General features: G+C 44.9%; 1 protein-coding gene across 3 annotated transcripts in view; it reads left to right on the top strand.

Moving 5' to 3' along the window:
• The window catches only part of slc8a1b (solute carrier family 8 member 1b), a 94,614-nt gene extending 88,640 nt beyond the window's left edge, over positions 1-5,974 (top strand). For all 3 annotated transcript variants that reach the window (XM_023796269.2, XM_023796268.2, XM_023796270.2), the window contains 2 exons: positions 968-1,243; positions 5,488-5,974. In XM_023796269.2, the coding sequence (XP_023652037.2) occupies positions 968-1,243; positions 5,488-5,864 (653 nt within the window). In that variant the 3' untranslated portion in view covers positions 5,865-5,974. The remainder of the gene's footprint in view (positions 1-967; positions 1,244-5,487) is intronic.
• The last annotated feature ends 13,164 nt before the right edge of the window (positions 5,975-19,138 follow it).

The raw sequence follows: 19,138 nt of genomic DNA on the forward strand, positions 1-19,138 counted from the left end.
TGTTGATCTTTCATCAAGCACATCGAGATCGGCTGAGTGCATTTGGCCATCAACTGTAAGACGGGATCTGAGCAGTTGACACAAGCCTGTGACATGGGATGGAGGAAAGAGCAGGGATGAGAGTCGAGATGCTTTTAACAAAATCGTGCAAGAAAATGTAAACGAAAAGTTACATTTTTGGTTTTCCTCAAAGAGGAATGGGCATTGGGCTCGTGATAAGAGAAGAAGCAGAACCTGTATGATCACTGGCAATCCAAACGTGAAGGGATATGTCCTTATCACCTGTCATCCCCCCGCCCTCCTGTCTTGCAGCCGCGTGCTTCTCTTTCATCCTAACCCATGCACTCTGTGTGCCACGCCTGGAGATGGTCAGAGCTTCAGAAAGCAGCATCACCCAAAAATATAAAACAAAGGAACCAGTCATGTTTGTTCATTCTTTGCTTGTCGCACTCGATCACAAACTCAGCCTTATGCAGCTGACAATTAGGGAATTGGAAGGAGACAACGGTACAAGAAGGATGTGGCCATTGTTTGCACAGAAATGGCCCCTATGGTAAATCCACAGGACCTTTTTGGTTTCTGTCTTCTGTTTCTGGCTCTCCGATGCTTCTGTGTGCTTAGTATGTGCCTCTCGAGAGTCACATTGCCCTCAAAAGAGAGTGAAGAAGATACAGGGAGACGGTAATGGAATTTCGAGAGTGTTCAACCTTTTCAGAAGTAACACTGCTGTCTCTTATGGAACTGTCATGACATTCAGGAGAGAAAAGGCTTCAAAAAATGTGCGATAGGAACAGGCATTAATTTCTAGGTTGTGCTTTTATCTGCCTCACAGGGAAGGAAATTCAATGTTGCAGGGGGTTGGGGGTCAGCAAATATCCACTGAAAGCTGGTGAGAGCGTTGGTGTGTTTTAGTATAAGGTGTTATTACAGACCTCAGTGATGGTCTTCTCTCATCTCCGCCTTGCAGGGGAGGACGACGACGACGAAGACTGTGGCGAAGAAAAGCTGCCCTCCTGCTTTGACTACGTCATGCACTTCCTGACAGTGTTCTGGAAGGTTCTGTTTGCCTTCGTGCCACCCACAGATTACTGGAATGGCTGGGCGTGCTTTGTGGTCTCCATCATCATGATCGGTGTGCTCACCGCCGTCATCGGAGACCTGGCGTCCCACTTTGGCTGCACCATTGGGCTGAAGGACTCTGTCACCGCTGTGGTGTTTGTGGCTCTTGGCACCTCTGTACCTGGTAAGACTCCCAAACTCCCTCCCATGACATCACACCAGCCATACTGTTGTCAATAATTTCCATTTTTAGCAAAACTTCAAAAAATCCATTATGGGTTAAAGTTCCATGTCCCATAGGCCTGTCATAATCACACTATTCATAGAGTGTCATCTCTTTTAGATGTCCCATAATCCCACTGTGTAATCATGGTATTGCTCTCTGTCTCAGAGACAGTTCTGATAAGCCCATTAACTCATTTCCTTTCTACAGATGCTTTGTGAACTAACAATATTTCAACTTTATGATGGTGCGATAGTGATGCACATTTAGTAGCCATCAAACTGTGAATGTTGATCTGTTCCTGGGGTAGTGATACGCCAGACGATACTGTCTACCGATGCTGGGTGACAGCAGCATCCACGCAGCCACGCTTCCAGTCTCTGTAGCAATCTGTAAATATCTCATACAGTCTTTAGCAACATATCGTACTTGTTTTTTTCCTTAACCAGATTCCCAAGCCCATTGTGTCTACTGAACGCCCAAATACTTCATATCACACCACATTCAAATTAGACTTGGGATATTTTCAGTTTAGGTTGGGTTCATTGGAACATAACCCCATCGTAAGTCAAGGAGCATCAGTAGTTCTTGCCAGATATTTTTTAGCATTTTTTTATACAGTATACTTCGAGAGCCACTCCTATCCTATGGCACCCAACGTTTTTCTGTTGCAAAACACAATGTTTGCTTAAAAACTGATGGCAGCTCAATTTAAGACGCAGGGCAGAGAAGTTGTATATAGAGCCAAAGCTGGATTTCGTGAGCTTTTATCCAACGCAGTGCCGCCATAACATGTCACCCTACACCTACTCAATCCATGTATAATTTGGGCGTGAATCCATTAGCGATGCCTTGTTCCCCAACGCAGTTCCATGAGTGTGATCAATTGCTCGGTACATAGATGCGACAGCCTTCATCACGCAGCTGTGGAAAATGAATTTGGTCTGTGTGGGCGGAGGATTCTGTTTGAGTGCCTGCACCTCCTGTTCGGGGGTGATTGCTCAGGGGTGAATATGAGTCCAGCCATTCGCCAAGCCTCAGATTTAGCATCATTTGTTATGGTTAGTGAAGCGAGCATCGGCTGTTACTCCCGCAGCCCCCACCCCCACTTTGCTCCCCAAAAAAAACAAAATAATAACCCGGGTGTAATTCTGCCGTGTGCCAGGAGGGCCTGAAGACAATCGCAAGGGTTCTCAGTTTTAAGGAGCAAGTTTAAAAAAAACCTTTCTATAAACACGCTGCATTTTTTCCCAGATTGCACACGAAAAAGTTAATTAACAGGTCAGTTAGCTTGTTGGGGCACGAAAATGTTGTAATTAAATTAAGAGTGGGTAGTCTTGTCTGGCCATAACACGTGTAAAAGTGAGAATAAATAGAAAATAAATGCAATGAAATAGCAGGACTGAGCCAGACCTCTGGCTGTTAGCTTCTGGGTGCAGAACAGCTGCCTCCCCCAGCTATCCCAGTTAGACCAGTTGATACAGTGTCTCACCTAAAATTATGCTTTGAATCTCAGTTTACTTTGTGTTGGCAGGCCATCGGAAGCCCCGAACAAAAGTGACCTTTTTATAATAAATATGGTTATTAGAAGTCTTATTTCCACCTTCTCTGTTTCAAAAGCAAAGAAGGAACTGATTAGATGCTGCAAGGTCCAAAACCACAATGGAAGAGACTGAAGAATCCATCCATTCCCCTGTCTCCTTCAAGTCTGGCATACCATATAGCCATAGTAACAAATATCTGCTTTAATAATCATAATAATAATAAATTAGCTGGATATTTCTCCAAAGCTGTAGACCAGAACTACTCATTTCGAAAAGAATAATTGCAATAGTAGAATTTCTTCTATAATGTAAACATGCAATCTTTGGGTCACAAGTTGGGATCCCTAACTGACACACATCCCACTGGCCCAGAAGAAGGTGCTAATTATGTTCTGGCACTAAGCCCCTTAAGGGGGTGAGACCGCGGGTGGGGGGAGAGGACAGACAGAGGTGAATTACAGGGAAAGGCCCAGGCCAGGATCAATCAGAGGGCCGGCAGGCAGCGCAGCAGCTGAAGAAGGGACCCCGGAGCAGGAGGTGGAGGAACAAAGTGATGTTTAGCACTCGTGACAAACCCTCGATGTTCCTCAGCTTAGGCAGGCATGACAGAAGCAGCCTTTGGATCGCCGAAGCAGGCCAGCACCCTCATGATAGAACAGCTGCAGGTGGATGTTAATGGAGCTCCATTCCTGCTTTAGAGTATGTCTGAAATTCCTGCAAGGGTCCTCAGCCGGCCCCAGTAGCTCAGTGCAAACCTCGGTGGTTGTGAGAACCTCTGAAGACTCAGCTGGAGGAGCTGAATAGCTGTGAATCCTGGAGGCTGAGCTGCTGTACAGAACAGGGGGGGTGCGGTGATGGACTGCGGAGAGGAAAACCTGGAACAGAGACAGAAGGAGTCGTCTTCTGTGACTGGCCAAAGGGCACCATGGGAATTTCAGTAAGATCCTCAAGTAGCAGGCCAGCACCAGTCGGGTTACGGTGGGAGGATGCCGGCACGCCCCGCCTGCCCGGGGGGGGGGGGGTGGATGGCGGACCGTTACATGAAGCAGGGTGACCTGAATTTAAAGGGGAAGTTTGGCAGCAGGTGAGAGGAGCAGTGTGGACTGAATTTAAAGGGGAAGTTTGGCAGCAGGCGAGGGGAGTTGGTGGCAGCACAGGATTGCGGCTTCTACAAAAAATCGGAACGTGTGTCTCTGTTATTGTGCATGTGTGTGTTATTGGTTCCCTCAGAGGAACCACAATTTGGCTTTGGTTTGAAGTGCTGTCTCAGGATGGCAGGACTTCACAAGCAAGAAAGGGGGGGATTAGTTTGCACTGACTGACTTCAGAAGAAGTGATACTGCTGACACTTGGATGGCCAGCAGGGGGTGCTGGCATCCCATAAGGTCCTGCTGCAGGCCACGGGGTTTATTGTATTGTATTTATTTTTTTCTCCATCATTCTGGCCGCTGCTTGGACTGGATGCGCCAGAACTCGCCTGAAACTCGATCTACGCAGACGTGCAGCTGTTAAAGCAGCTCTGCACCGGACACATCAGCAAGCGGGAGCCCTTCCTGGTGTTGCTCCACCTTGGCACGGTGCCAGGCGGCACAGCGCTGGGGAATTTAAGCTCCTTCCTCATGTGGCCAAATTAGAAGCGGCTGCCCGCTGTCTCCCAGACCCCGGGTCTCACGCGTCCTCGATGCTGCGTCTGAAATGTCCAAGAATTCCTTCCAGCTCATTTCCTCCGTAATGTTACATCTACACTGTAATCCCCAATCAATGGCCAGTCTCTGAACAGGCTAATGACTGTTGTATTTTTATTGTGCTTGAACATGCAGGCAGGCAGCAGTATTTGTACACGGTACATATTTACATATTGAGCATGGCAGCTCGGCCATTTTACAGACCTCCTGTTTCCTGCCTCTTAGGTGACCTCAGGGGGGGGCAGCAGGTTCTTTGTGTGCCCCTACAGTGAGGGCATCCTGTCTAAGCCCCAAGAAGGGCCATGATGTTTTAAACATCCCTATTATAAAAGTCCCTGCTTATCTGAACTTGGCTGAAGCGGCACACCCAGGTGGCAGAGTCTGACTCAGCATTTCGCTGGTTCATTCTCAGCCCTGGCCAGCAGGGGGGCGCGTAGCGGGGCCCCTGTCAGGAATTACAGTCACGGCCCCTCTTTCCCATCAGGGCTTGGCTGCAGCACAAAGACCCACACAAAACCGTCTGTTGTGTGTTTCACCCCCGCGCCCCCCCTAGTCCTCCGCACCACCACATTCCAGTGGCTCGTCCAGGTCTCTCCCCTGGTAACCCCCCACCCCCCCTAAGAAAGGCATTAAAGTGAGACGCCATGACCGTGGCACACTCTGCTGTGCACATGCACACTCGCTTGAAACCTTTTTCTTGACACTCTTCTCTTTTGCCTGTAAAATCAATCATTTTAATGAGCAATTTTTCCCCACTAGCCCATATTAATGAAAACCTTAAGATGGTTATAATGGCATCTTTAAAAAGTCCGGGTCAATATCTGGTTCTACTGAGCCACTAATGACAGTCACAGGACCTCAGTGATGACGGTGACGAGTGGCCGGATTGCCGTGCCGCTGTCGTCAGTGATGTCATTAGTCGATGTCTTTCATGTTATCTGCATGTCCTCTCATCTGCCCCCCCCCCCCCCCCCAGATACCTTCGCCAGCAAAGTGGCCGCCATCCAAGACCAATACGCTGACGCCTCCATCGGCAACGTGACCGGCAGCAATGCGGTCAACGTGTTCCTGGGCATCGGCGTGGCCTGGTCCATCGCCGCCATCTACCACGGCAGCCACGGCAGGAGCTTCATGGTGGATCCGGGCAGCCTGGCCTTCTCCGTCACCCTTTTCACCATCTTCGCGTTCATCTGCGTCGGCGTGCTCATGTACCGGCGGCGGCCCGAGATCGGCGGCGAGCTGGGCGGCCCGCGGACTCCCAAAGTGCTCACCACCCTCCTCTTCGTCAGCCTCTGGCTCCTGTACATTCTCTTCTCATCCCTGGAGGCGTACTGCCACGTCAAGGGCTTCTAAACAGACCCCGCTTCAATCAAATCAAACGAATCAACAGAAAAGCAACAGCGGAAAAAAGTTTTCACAAATTTTTTGATCTTCTCCAAGCTCCCCCACCCCTCCACCCCCCCCTCCCCCCCACCCCTCAATTTCAGTCCCAGCAAAGGGATGAACTATCCGTTTAGGACAATAAAGAGAGCAGCCCGGAAAACACCTTTTCAAAGAGATGCCCCTGAAAACAATTGAAAGAGGGAAGGGAAAAGTATCCTTTAAATACAAAGAGGAACAGCCATAATGTAACACATGAAGAATGATCTCTCAAAATGTTGCTTGAAAGGTGTCAGTACTGGTTCATGTATAACCACACGTTTAGATAAATGATTAATGTATAGCATGTCTTTTTCATAGCGGTTCCATGGAAACATTAACATATTTACACATTTTTCAAAACATATGAGGGGGTATAGAAAAAAAAGAGTAATTTAATGCCCACGTTTAAAAATAATTTAAAAATGCATGGATATGAAACAAACTGCAGTTGTGCTGAACAGCACAGGCAATGTCCTGATTAGCATCAACCCCCCCCCCCCCCAAAGGATAACATTTGCTGCTAATAGCCCTTAAACCAGCAGTTGGAGATTCACTATAAAGGTCATTTGTGTCTGTGGGACCCTCTACACCTTGCTGGTTATAGACTTGAAGCTTTATTTATTTATTTATTAAGTAACGAAAAACATTAATTTTAATTATGTGGTTACTTCAGTGATCTTTGAGTGAAATACCGTGAAATATCTGCAGCCGTTACTCATGACAGGATTGAGTGTCTAAAGACCCAGTAAACCTGAATCGGTTAAACAAACCCCCCCCCCCCCCCCCCCCCGTCACACACAGACACTCACACACATTTGCTGAACAATTGAGGATGTCAAGTGGAAAATTATTGACCGGAGGGAAAAAATACTTGTCTAAAGCATTATTTAGGAACAGCATCGTAGAAAATTCTCCTCCGATGTAGCCACAGGATAATTTGGTCAAAGTCATTTTGTGTCTCTTTGTCAAACACCTATAGCACTGATTGCTGATCTTGTCCAAATTGATGTGACCTCTGTTTTAGCCAAACGCGGTGCGACTGCAGCTTCCGCCCATCTCAGCACATCTACCTGGTGACTGTCCACTGCCATCTTGCCCCATCGCACTGGAAAGCCATGCAGACCGAATGGCACGGTGCAATACCTACACAAGCCATGAGGGGCACTGCTGTTACTAAACTTACCATGGCGACTGTTGTTAACTGTTGTTAATCGCACTCCTCTCCAGTTATATATGAAATGGCATTATGGTTTTTTATGTAAAGCGATAAGATTAATATTAAAATGAAAAAAAAAAAGTTTTTACTGATTCCCGTTATTCTCTCAAGAAAGCTGACTGTCTAGAAGATTTATGTCATGGAGTTCATCTGAGTACTGATATATGTTGTACAAAAAGATTGCCATGTGGTCTTTTTAAACTGCCAGTGATACATAAAAAGTTCTTGTCTCAAAGTAAAGCATAGTTCAATATTACAGCTATAGGACTAGCAATGGATGGGGCATCCACACAGTGCAGATGGTAACTGTATATTTATACATTAGTTAAGCTCTTTTTTTAGATGTTAAGGCATAAAAACCCAGATTTCTTACTAATTTTGTTTTATAATCAATACTTTCTTTGACAGTGGTGTGAAATCTATAGCTTACAATGGCTGTATGTAAGTGGTCTGACTTTGGATTCCGAACCGTTGCAAGATTTTATTTTGTTTTTTAATTTTTAATTTTTTTTTTGTCTTTGCAACTGGAGTTTTCAGGCTCTTACAGGGTATATATATATATTTATATATATATATATAGCAGCGTGAAATTGTCTCTGATCCTTTCACCTGACTGCAACCTTATCCATGGGTTGCCAAAAGGAAACATTCGTATAGAAAATGGCCAATAGAGAATGGGGGTCTCTCTGAGGGGAACGGCAGTTTCTCTGAGCGTCGTGTCTCACGGCATCTGAGAGAGATTCCCGGCAGCGCTTTCGAAAGCCTCAAAGCTGTTTCACCCGTGTAGAGATTTTTTAAAGCATAGTTTGTAAGGAACCGCAAACGTCCCTGAGCAGGGGGGTGCCCTGTACCTCTTACTCATCTCACTTTTCAAGAATTTGCAGCTCTTGTAACAGTTTTTAGGGTGATTTTGGACTCTGGGGGGTTTGTAGTAGTCTAGTACGGTGTTTGCTAATCCAGTCCAGTAAGGAGTTGGGAGGGAGCAAAATCGTGGACCGACTGTGGGTCCCCAAGGACCGGATTGGGAAACACTGGTCTGGTTTGAATACAAAGGAAAAAAAACGACTGAGCATTGAAATCAGATTGTATCACACTAATCCCTTTTAATACAAGTTTGTGGCAGTTCATTTATATACGAGCTGATTTTGTTTTTTTGTTGCAGTATAATGGAAAAGATTGCACTTGTAACGGCTGGCAGAAATCGGAAAATGGTGGCATAATGAGTTTGCTGAGAACTGTGCCACCGGGGGGGTGATGTTTCGATGAAAGACAAATGGGAATTTAAAAATGAAGACGATGGGGGAGGGAGAAGAACTTGACCTTGACTTGATCTCTGCGGACACAAAAAAAACACATTCTGCAGCCGTATGTTGTGTCCTGTCGCATCAGAGCAATCGGAGAACTTCTGCTCAGCCTCAAATTTTCGGTGGTGTGTCTGCGTGCCACTTACGCGGCGTCCGTCCATCCGTCCCACCCCTGTTTCTCGCCATGTCCATATTTGGGAATGTTAATGTGGTACTTGTAAACACTGTGCATGGATGAAAACATGTCTGTATATAGTACACAGTATCCCAGTCCTTAACTGTCAGGGGAGTTTGAATGTTGTATAGATTCAGATGTAGGTGTTTTTTATTTTTTATTTCTGTTCATTTTTGTTTCCGCAAACCGCTGTTTATTTGACTTGATGGAGGGCGTTTTTTTTTGTTTTTGTTTTTTTTTTGCACATTAGAATTTTTTAAAAGGCAGTATCTGCGGTTCTTGCACGTGAGGGTAAATAAATCTAAAGAATGTATGACCAAGAAGGCAGAGGAATTTGTAGAAATGGTACCAGAAGAGTGATTGTATAATTATTTTACAGCTGAATAGGACTGTAAATCAAAGGATATTTTGTCACTGAAGAGTTCATATGTATATACAGTACTGTACAGCATTTGCCAGTCTGACACTATACACAGCATTACAAATAGAGATTTCAAAGTATTTATTTTGAATCCCTTGGTATAGAATGACAAATATTGCCTTTTAAAGGAGGGGTTTTGCAAGGTTGGTTATCTTGTGTTTCTTTTGCGTTGAGCAGTGTGTATTTCTAATATTTACATTTTTTGTGGGTGGATTTTTTTTTTTGTATATGGCTGAATTTGTTGGAAATATTAAGTATCCTGCCAGAGCAGAACGAACTGCAGAGGAAGTCCTGCAAGTGAGTGGTTGTTGACGGTGGCCTACAGCCACGCCCCCTTTCCTCCCAACCTGTACAAACCTAGAGGACACCCACTGTCACTTGTGGTCTTCACAGTGTGCTTAGAGTTATTCACTGGGGATGCTGGCGTTTCAATTTACCTATCAGTGTGGTGTTGCTAGATGTAATAGATAGGATTCTTGAGGGGGGGAAATGGCTATTTTGTTGTGGTCTTGCAAATGCAAAGCCTCTTCAAACAAAAATGGTGTCAGACTTCAATGGCACAGTGCCGTCAGTCCTGTAATGCACGGACACCCCTCAGATTTTGTCAGACGTGACCCACACCTCCTTTTTAACAATGAATTGAGGCGTTCGGCTTCCCCCGTGACAGCTCTGCGTGCTGTGTTTTGGCCCCAAACAGGAGCGACCTTGTCCGCAAGGACGGCTGGGGCATTTCGGCCTTGTTGGTCACCGTTCTGGTCTCTTATTTTTTTTTATGAGCGGCAGTTTTTCGTTGCTGTGCTTTTCTTTGACAGGGTTTGGCTTGGGATCTCTTTCTGGCGGTTTTCCCTTTTTTTATGTTTTCAGGTATCTGAATATCATTTATTTTGTTCTGTTGTCTATTTCATTTTTTGTGTTGCACACAAAAAGGACGGAAGTACACTAACTGTGATTGCTATACATGGTACACTTCTTGACACAGAAAAATAAAGTTTGGGATATCCTGTTTCAACAATTGCTGAGTACGATGGTATTTATGTGAGCGTGACACTCAGTTGCCTTTGGCTTTGATGTCAATCGATGGTCTGTATCCTAAAATCATCATGTCAAATTCTGTTGGACCAAATGCTGTGGTGGGTGGGGTTTTCCTCTGGAGTTCATTACTGATTGGTTGAACCCAGTGGAAGCCAACACCAGAACCAATGGGATGTTGGCTAATTTAGTATACACAAGACTGCACCAGCAGTTCACACGTTCTGGATTTGCAACTGACACAAATTACAATTCATGAGCTGCGACAACAATTTGGGTCTGTGAGCTGTTCAGTGTCCCTCCAAAACTGCTGGGAAATATTCTCTTCTGGAGTGTTTTTCACTTCACCATCACTGAACATTCGTCTGCATATTAGTTCAAATGATCTTATTTTTTCAGTTAGCTTGATATATATTAAATGTTGAATACACTTGGGGAGAATTAAATAATTTAAGGTTTCAGTGATTACAATTTTTATATGATAGTGTACCTTTAATTTCACTGACCTAATGCCTCTGTTGCTGATTCTCTCGAGTGAATGATAGGATGACTACAGGCTCTAATGCCAGTTATCTGACCTTGAAAATATTCCTTTCTGCATGCTGATATTTAAGCAACTCCTAAAAACACCTTAATTCATTTCACTGAACTTAACTAATGACTTCTTCCTTCATAATTCCTCGTGCCCCTTATTTTAACGAGTAGAAGGTTTTCGCGAGTGAAGGTGGAGCAGTTCACTGGGCCATAAAATTCCACGCAGGGCTGTTCAAGAGGACGACCGGCAGTTCTCGCAGTACAAAGCCACCATTCTGTGTGCGACTGTGAAACATGCACTCTTAAGTGGCTGGGAAGAATTAATAAATGAATATATATGTGACAATTTGAATCTTTTGGATATAAGGTTCCAGAATAACATTTCAATTTGAAGGAAGATATTAAGTGTGGAAAAACAATTGAGTTTGTGGTCAGGTGGACTTAAGGTGACACTGCAGATGAAGAGCAAACCAGAAAGTCATATAGAATGGGAAAAGTGAAATGGACCAGTTAGGGTCCTTGGGGAACCCCTTGAAAGTTGGCGGGAACTATGCAAATGAGGCATCAAGTTTGACTCTTGTGCACAGATACAGGCGGTGCCCAGGTACTACACCAAAACTTAGTAAAAAAGTACATGTTTCAAAAAGCAGGCCAAGTTTGTCTGAAAGAAGCTGCTAGCAGAGAACAGAAAAGTTTAACCGGACAAAAAGAGGATGTTGAAAATTCCATCAGTCTCACACCAGTCGTTATCTTTTGCCTGTGGCTCTGTGTTGTGCTGTGGCCACAAGTATATTTGGGAATGATGTGTCATTTGTAGATGGGTCACTTTAAAAGACACCAGCCGATACAGGTGTCCAGTTCTGCTATTGTCCCAGCATGCCTTCTCCCCACATTCTCAGTTAAATTCAGTCACTCTCATGGACAGATTTAGACAGAATAGTGACTTCTCTCTCTCCCATCTTAGACTGCCCAGCGTCACTATTTTCAGTGTCATGGTCGGCACGTCTCCTGCAGTATCTCAAAGGGGTTCAGCCATCTTTCCACACTCAGTGTCAAACTGTCGTTCAGGATCCGCGTCCCTCCGGGCAGCAGCTGCCACCGTATGCAAAGGCTTTGCTATAAATCTGTCCGAGGTGCTCCGCTCCCAAGAAAACACAACACAACCGGAGCGCAGACCAGGCCAGGATTAGGATTAATCTTGTTTATTTTGGCACCCATTGCCAAGCACTGAGCAATGTCCTCTGTTTGGATTTTAGGTTATTTTACTCTCGGCGAGTCCTCTTAGGGTGGGGAGATGGTTTTGGGGTTGGTTATTGTGTGAGATAAAACCAGGGCTAATAACCAAGCCAAGAGTAAAATGGGGACTTGCTTACTACTTCCTGGAAAAGTCACTTACGGCTACAGTAAATCCCCCCCTTCTTAAAAAGCTATTTTATGATTGTGTTTACCGTATGTAATATTTCATTCCCATAAAAAAGCAATACCGCTTTTTTGTCAAATTATGTTACACTGCTTATTTTTATGTGGAGTTTATGGGTATCGACAGACTGATACATGCCTCCAGATCGAGGAAATCTTGGGGATTCTTTTGATCTTTTTATGTTACCACATAACCTTGGTTTCCTCATCGTATATTCTGTGCTGGCATTATCATTTATTAACAGTTTTACAAGCTAATTAACCACAGCCTTTACTGGGAATTGTGGTCTGAAGATGGATGGAGGAATAGATGAGGAGGTGAATTATCTGAAGAGGCTGCGTTTAGCGAAGCAGTCAAGCCCTAACATTAATGACGGACTCAGGCAGCGATGAAGCGACGCTACTTTAGCATTTTTAGCTGCCTGGTCTTCCTGTTACACAAGATACAATCTGGATATCTCATTATGTGGAGGAAATTGGCAACGGTGGGAGCTGCCTGGGATTATTGACTGCTTGTTCCTCACCATCCTGGCATCCGTGAATGTGGGGACCGGCTGTTGGCAGCCTTTGACAAGGGGGGGGGGGGGCATCTGTAAGGGATTTGGAGCAGAGAGCAGGACAAAAGGGAGGGCAAGGGACTGTGAAAACCCATAAATCAGATTATTAGTGACCATTTAAGATGGCCTGTAATGTGGGTTAGAGTAGTTTGGAGCTTGACATATGAGAGGCTCCTGATTGGCTGTCGTCAGCCTGCCACTGTTTAACTCCACGATGCTCTTAGTTTACAGTGCGGTAGCCTTTTCCAATGTGTCCACTTTATTGAGGCAATAATACATTCAAATTTCACATCTGCTAGACGTATTTTAAAAAGTAACGTGTCCATTAGCTGATTAGTTTGCTTCTCTGTTGAAAGTCTCCCTGCCATGGGTGAAAATGTAAAAACACGCCATCATCATAATCAAGCTGTCAGTAATAAAACTTGTTCATGTTTTTTTTTTTTATTTATTGGCTAAGTTTTTGTCTGCCAAGAAATGCATTATAGTTCAGTTGGTCAGTAGCTGAGTGGGGGGGGGACTCATCTTTATTGCAATTTTGGCTCTGAAACAATTCTGTAAATATATATATATATATTGGCATCGCTCATCGCTCTTCTTTGGGTGGACACAATTTAAAAATGATCCCTTATCCAGCTTGTAGGCATCCTATTGCCCAAACGCAGGTGTTTTTTAGAGTTCCAGCATCCTTATATGCTGCATAGAAAAAGCATGATACAGTAACGGTAAACAAAGAAAAATCTAATCATTTTTAAATGTTTGCATAATTGCACGTTTCCTTCCACCAACCCAAGTTTTTCTATAGTTTGCTTATAATTGCTTAATCAGCTAATTTATTATTCAGACATAAGGCCATTTTTCTAAATGTTCGATTCCAGAAAGAATAACTGAGTCCTTATTTCTAATGTCTTTTTTGAAAAAATAAATAATAAGGGAAAACAATGACTATTCAAATCTCTAATGGATCTCTTGGATAGAACTGTGTATAAGAAATAAATGGATGGATGTATCAGAAAATGTACCAGTAAATCGATGTATGTGTATTTGTAGTCTTCAAACGCAGTTCATTCCGCCTAATAAGGCCTGACATGTTTAGCTGGAACGGCGTCTTTGAAGTAGAGAAATTAATGGGACCGTAACCCTGTGCTGAAAAGGCTCCAGCATAAAACTTACAGTATGTTCAGGACGTCCCTGCTTCATTCACCAGCTGAGCACGAGTGCCGCCATTGTTTGTGAACCATTAATTTTTCCGCCATCCCTAACAACACAAATTAGTATCTAGCCGTATGTAACTCTGCTCCCTTCATTGTTCAGCTGTCTGTCACTCGGTCCTCCCGGCAGAGAAGATAATGCACGTTATTCAGCTGTCAGGAGCTGTAGATCTCCATTGAGACTCTTCAGACAAGTTCTGGACCTTCGTGAGCCAGGAGAGGATGCCTGGCATTTGGGCGACTGTCAACTGACGAGTGACACGGGCAGACGTGAAAGACATGACTAGTGCAGAGTCAGAGATGGCACTCTTTGATGTTGACCTTTGTCATCTGTGGCTAATGAATAGTTACTTTATCTCGGAGCTTTGAACTTCCAAGCCAAGCGGAGTGTGTGAATAACAGCTTCTGTCAGCTAGGTTATTGGAAAAGCGTACTATGACGAACGAGTGGGCTCCTTGTTCCCAGTGCGAGAAAACACATCATAAATATACATAATATAAAACATTACATATACATATATGTGTATTCTCTCAGCAGACTGGAGAGGCACTTTGACCAAATCCACAACGTCGACGATAACGTTTATCCCGTTCATTCTTATCAACAAGCTATGAGCTCTGTGGGAGAACTAAACGTCAATGTATAATCTGAGACCATTAATCCGCATTAAAGAGATAATCAGTAGCTTTTGGCTCCACAAAGAGTGGCCTTGGCGGTCTCTTAAGGCTGTGTGCAGATTCACAGCACAGCATTGCCGGCACGGGGAGGAAGCGGAGCGCGGAAAGCACAAAACGAAACGCAAACAAACGTCGACAACTTCGGAACATCTGCGGTTCGCTAATTAAAACGTCCCACCAGCTTGTCCATAATTAGTTAAATGCATTATAGTTTATTTTATAGCCACAGCAGGGAATTCTCTTGCATAATTTCATCTTTAACAAAATGCAGTCAACTGGGGGCTCTTTATAAAAATGAATTAATCAGGGACAAACGGGATGTGACGATGAGATGCGGACATGGCACTGGCTCTTAAGTGAAGTGCATGAGTTTGGCTGTGATCTTGAGAGGGACACAGAGGGGCTGTTCTGGTAATTGACTGCTTTGTATTCCCACTCGCATTCCCTCTCGCTATACACTGTGGCAGCGCTGCCATTGTCTCCATTTGGCAGCGCCGTGTGGAAATCTGCAGCGCTGGACTCCGGCCATCGGTGTCGTTCCCCGAAGCGCTGACCCACCACAATACGCCCCCGAGAAAAAGGGGTACTTCACATTTCTCCAGTTTTTATACAAATGGAATGGAAATTAGCAAGCGAACGCTGCGTGTGAGGCTTCGAATGAAGTCTTTGGTTGAATGAAAGAATGTTTCTTTATACATAGGAAGTCGGTATAGAAGAATCTTAAAGCTGGATTTTTTTGGGACACCGGGAAACACAAACGAAGCCTGTGGTAGAATTCGCTGGGTTTTCAAGAGAACTGTGAAATAGGTCGATTGGCTCATTACTTGCCTAACAGATGGTGTGTTAGGAGACTGATTCCACCGCCCATCCAGACATGGGAAAATTGGACTTTATGCACCTTGCTGAAGGAAAGCAACAGCTCTCAGTGCTGGCCTGTATACACACATACATATACATCAGGCATAAATGAGAGCTGGGTAGACAGACAGTCAGTACTGTGGGTGAAGTGTTAGTGAATAAGGCTTCTGACATTTTGCTAACATCTGTCTTTATGTGTGTCTGTCTGATTACCCAGAGGAGCCCATCTCTGCATGCTCATTCTCTCACTCTCCCACCCCCCTAACCAGGAGTGCCCGGACCTCACTCCCTTTAGCGCCCCCACAGTCACCTCCCCCCAGCACCGACTCATCACAGCCCCACGTCTGCCACAACTAGCAAAGTGAGAAGACAGCTGGAGAAACTCCACAAAGGCCAGGTGGGAGTCCCTGATGGCACCAGCCCCAGGGTCCTCCAGATCTGTGTCTGACTGCTGCGTGTGATTCTGCAGCATCTTTTTAACCTGATCCTGGGTCAGGTGATTGTGCCATCCTGCTTGGTGCCTGTTCCAAAAAGGCAGCTTCCCTCTCCACTCAGTTACTTCAGACCCGTTGCCCTCACATGACATGTGATGAAGGTCCTGGTGAGATTAGTGCTGACCCACATCAGAGCCCAGGGGCCTGTTTCACAAAGCAGGATTACTTGGTTAGCCAGATAACTTGCCAGATTTAAGGTAGTCTGGGCTAAATGTAAGTTGATGAAAATAAGGTCTATTTAGCTCAGACTACCTTAAATCTGGCAAGTTATCTGGCTAAGCAAGTAATCCTGCTTTGTGAAACAGACCCCAGGTGAGCCTGGACTTATCTGGACCCTCTGCCTGCCAGCCTCATTGGTGGGGTCTATGCTATTGTCTACCTCCCGCAGAAAGTCACTTGGACAGAGCGAGGAGCACTGTAAGGATCTTGTTCCTTGATTTCTCACGTTCATTCAACACCATCCAATCAGTCCTATTGAGAGCATGCAGGGGATGCAGGTGGCCACCAGCCACCACCTGTTGGATCACGGACAATCTGACCGATAGTGCTCAGTGTGCATGACTGGGGAGCACCACGAGGCACAATCCTACCTCTGTTCCTTTTCACGTTGCACACCTCTGACGTCCAATGCAGTTCAGAATCTTGCCAGGACTCGTCAGGCACTGCAAGGCCTGCGTGTGTCGGTGATGGTCAGGCGACACGGTCTAGAGAACTAAGACATTTGTGGAGTCGTATGCAGGAAGTCAGTTTGTCCCGAACGTCACCGAGACCAAAGTGATCACATCAAAAGTCAAAAAGAGACTTAATAAGCTAATCAGAAAAGCCGACTACGTTCTTGGCTCTACCTTGGGCACCTTTGAGTAAGTGGTGGAGAGCAGAATAATCAATAAGCTGTTCTCCATTACGGACAACGACAATCATTCCCTGCACAATATGCTACTTGAACGGAGGAGCACCTTCAGTAGTAGACTCATCCAACCCTGCTGTAACGCTTCAGGAAATCATATGTACCAGCTGCCATTCTACTGTACAGCAGTTCACCTCATTGTCTGGCAAATTACTAATGCATCCTGCACATTACATGCAAAGCAACTAATATATCCTGCACATTACTTGCACACGGCTTGCACAATACTAACAACTACTTGCACACCATTAGGATAATTTTGTTCATCTTTATCTTTATTTATTAACTTTATCTAATTATTACTTTTAAAAACATGCCTGGTGTGATGCATGTTACATGGTGTTACATGTTGCTAATGCTGCTGTAATAAGAGAATTTCCCTCTAAGGGATTAATAATTTACACTCTCTCTCTCTGATGAATTCTGGATGCAGTGACTGGTCCATGGCAGATTAAACATGGGGGGGGGTTCTTGTCACACACAGATGAACGTGCACAGAAATCAAATCACTCGTTCCCTTGCACCTTCTGAGTCATGGCGACACATCTGGCAATCTCATGGAGAAAATGTCAAGCACCCAACGTTGAGAAAGCAGAGCTGCCAGTTTCGACATCGCCGAGCACTTCACCCGGTCCATTATCAAGCAGAATTTCTCTGGTGCCTGATGTCTTTCGTGTTTCCACAGATAGCTAGGTAGTGCATCTCTGACAGGGCTGTCCCTCATAATGCCTGTACATCTTTTCATCATCTTTTTGCTTCTTCTTGTTACCTGCTGCACTTAGCTCCACTTGGCATTGAGCATAATCATCAAATCAAAGATCGCGCCTTCAGCCTCCGGTGTCTGAGAAAGACTGCGAATCACTTTGATGAAATGCTGCCATTAGCTGAAGTATTTTTGAGTGCCTTACTGATGCACCACAAATTCTGGGTCCAAAGTAATTGTCCACTATAAGCCAGATGTCTGAACACAAATCAGTGGTCAAAATTTAGGGCCCGGTCTGAATTACAGAATTTTGTTGATTGGGGTAGCAGATATGGACTGATGAGCTCATGAGGCAGATTGCAGGTTAACCCAGAAGTGTAATTTGAAGTTGGCAGCTGCCATAATCTCCCTTGCTCCTAATTAGCTGAGATGTGACAAGCAAATCAAAATATGTAGCAGATCTCACCTCAGAACAGCTCTTCGCCTTTTTGTGGACCCCATCTCATTTGTATCTCTTGTTTTTAATAGTTTCCCTGTCACCTAATAATTTCCCTGTCATCTATTGTCAATTCCCAAGAACACAGAACATAGCCACACTAATATAAATAAGGTCATTAAGAAACAGGCATCACTGGGTCTTAAGCAGAGAAATAAACAGACCTGAGTCTGATCTGAGACCTGCCTGGTCCTGGGCCATCCAGTTAAGCCACCGGGAAAATGACGCAATGACACTGAGCAACTGAACCAAAGTCAAGAACATACAAAACCCATGCGTTCTGCAAGCCCATCCTGAAAATATCATCAAAATGTCAATCCACTCACTCAGAGCCCACGGCACTCACTTCAAACCCATCACAGGAGTGATGCACAGGTGGGCCCACTGCCTGATTGAAGTCACTGCACGTAAACCGGACTATTCAACAGCGATGACATAATGTGATGGAAGTTCTCATAATACTCATTTCTTTAGCTCAGGGGTCTCCTGCTCTGTTCCTGGTGAGCTACTATCCAGTAGGGTTTCCATCCTACCTGGCCACACCTGTTCTCACGTAAATACCACCTGGCTCACCAGAAGCTACTGGATAGTAGCTATTCAGGACCAGAGTTGGAGACCCCAGTTCTAGCTTCTGACCACAGTGGACTCCCAGGATCGCCCAGGATCAAAGACGGGGTGGAACAAATTATTCATGTGGACTCCGCAGGCTGCCACACGGACATGCCACATTTTTGTCAGGTAATCTGCTTTGATATTTTTCCTGAAATTTCCTACACTGGAGCCTCTGAAGGTGCCGCTTTTGCAGCGCGAGAGTCGCTCCGATCTAGTCGGCAAACAGAGCCGGGTGACACGGAGATGGGAAAAGGAGCTGGGGCTGTACTGAGGTTGTTGGTGTTGGGGCAGAAGATGAACATAACATGAAGGAAAGTTCTGGACATTCGGCGCCATGAAAACAGACGCTAGCCGTTTGAACAGACATACCAAATGGTCATTTTTCCTGTATATCCTGACAACCAATCAGGTAGTAATTTGGGGCTTATTTCTGTTAAGAGTTTGTTGGAAGGAAAATGTAACCAGTTGGGCCATTTAAACACTGTAGCCATCAGAGTTCAAGTTGCTTTTTTGACCCAAAAGCTGAGAGTGAAAAGTCTCTAAAGTAAAACTTGAAGAAAAAGGCTAGACAGGTAAGGTTAAAAAATACATGTCT

The sequence above is a fragment of the Paramormyrops kingsleyae genome, chromosome 3 (assembly GCF_048594095.1).
Source record: "Paramormyrops kingsleyae isolate MSU_618 chromosome 3, PKINGS_0.4, whole genome shotgun sequence".
Classification (NCBI taxonomy): Eukaryota; Metazoa; Chordata; class Actinopteri; order Osteoglossiformes; family Mormyridae; genus Paramormyrops; species Paramormyrops kingsleyae.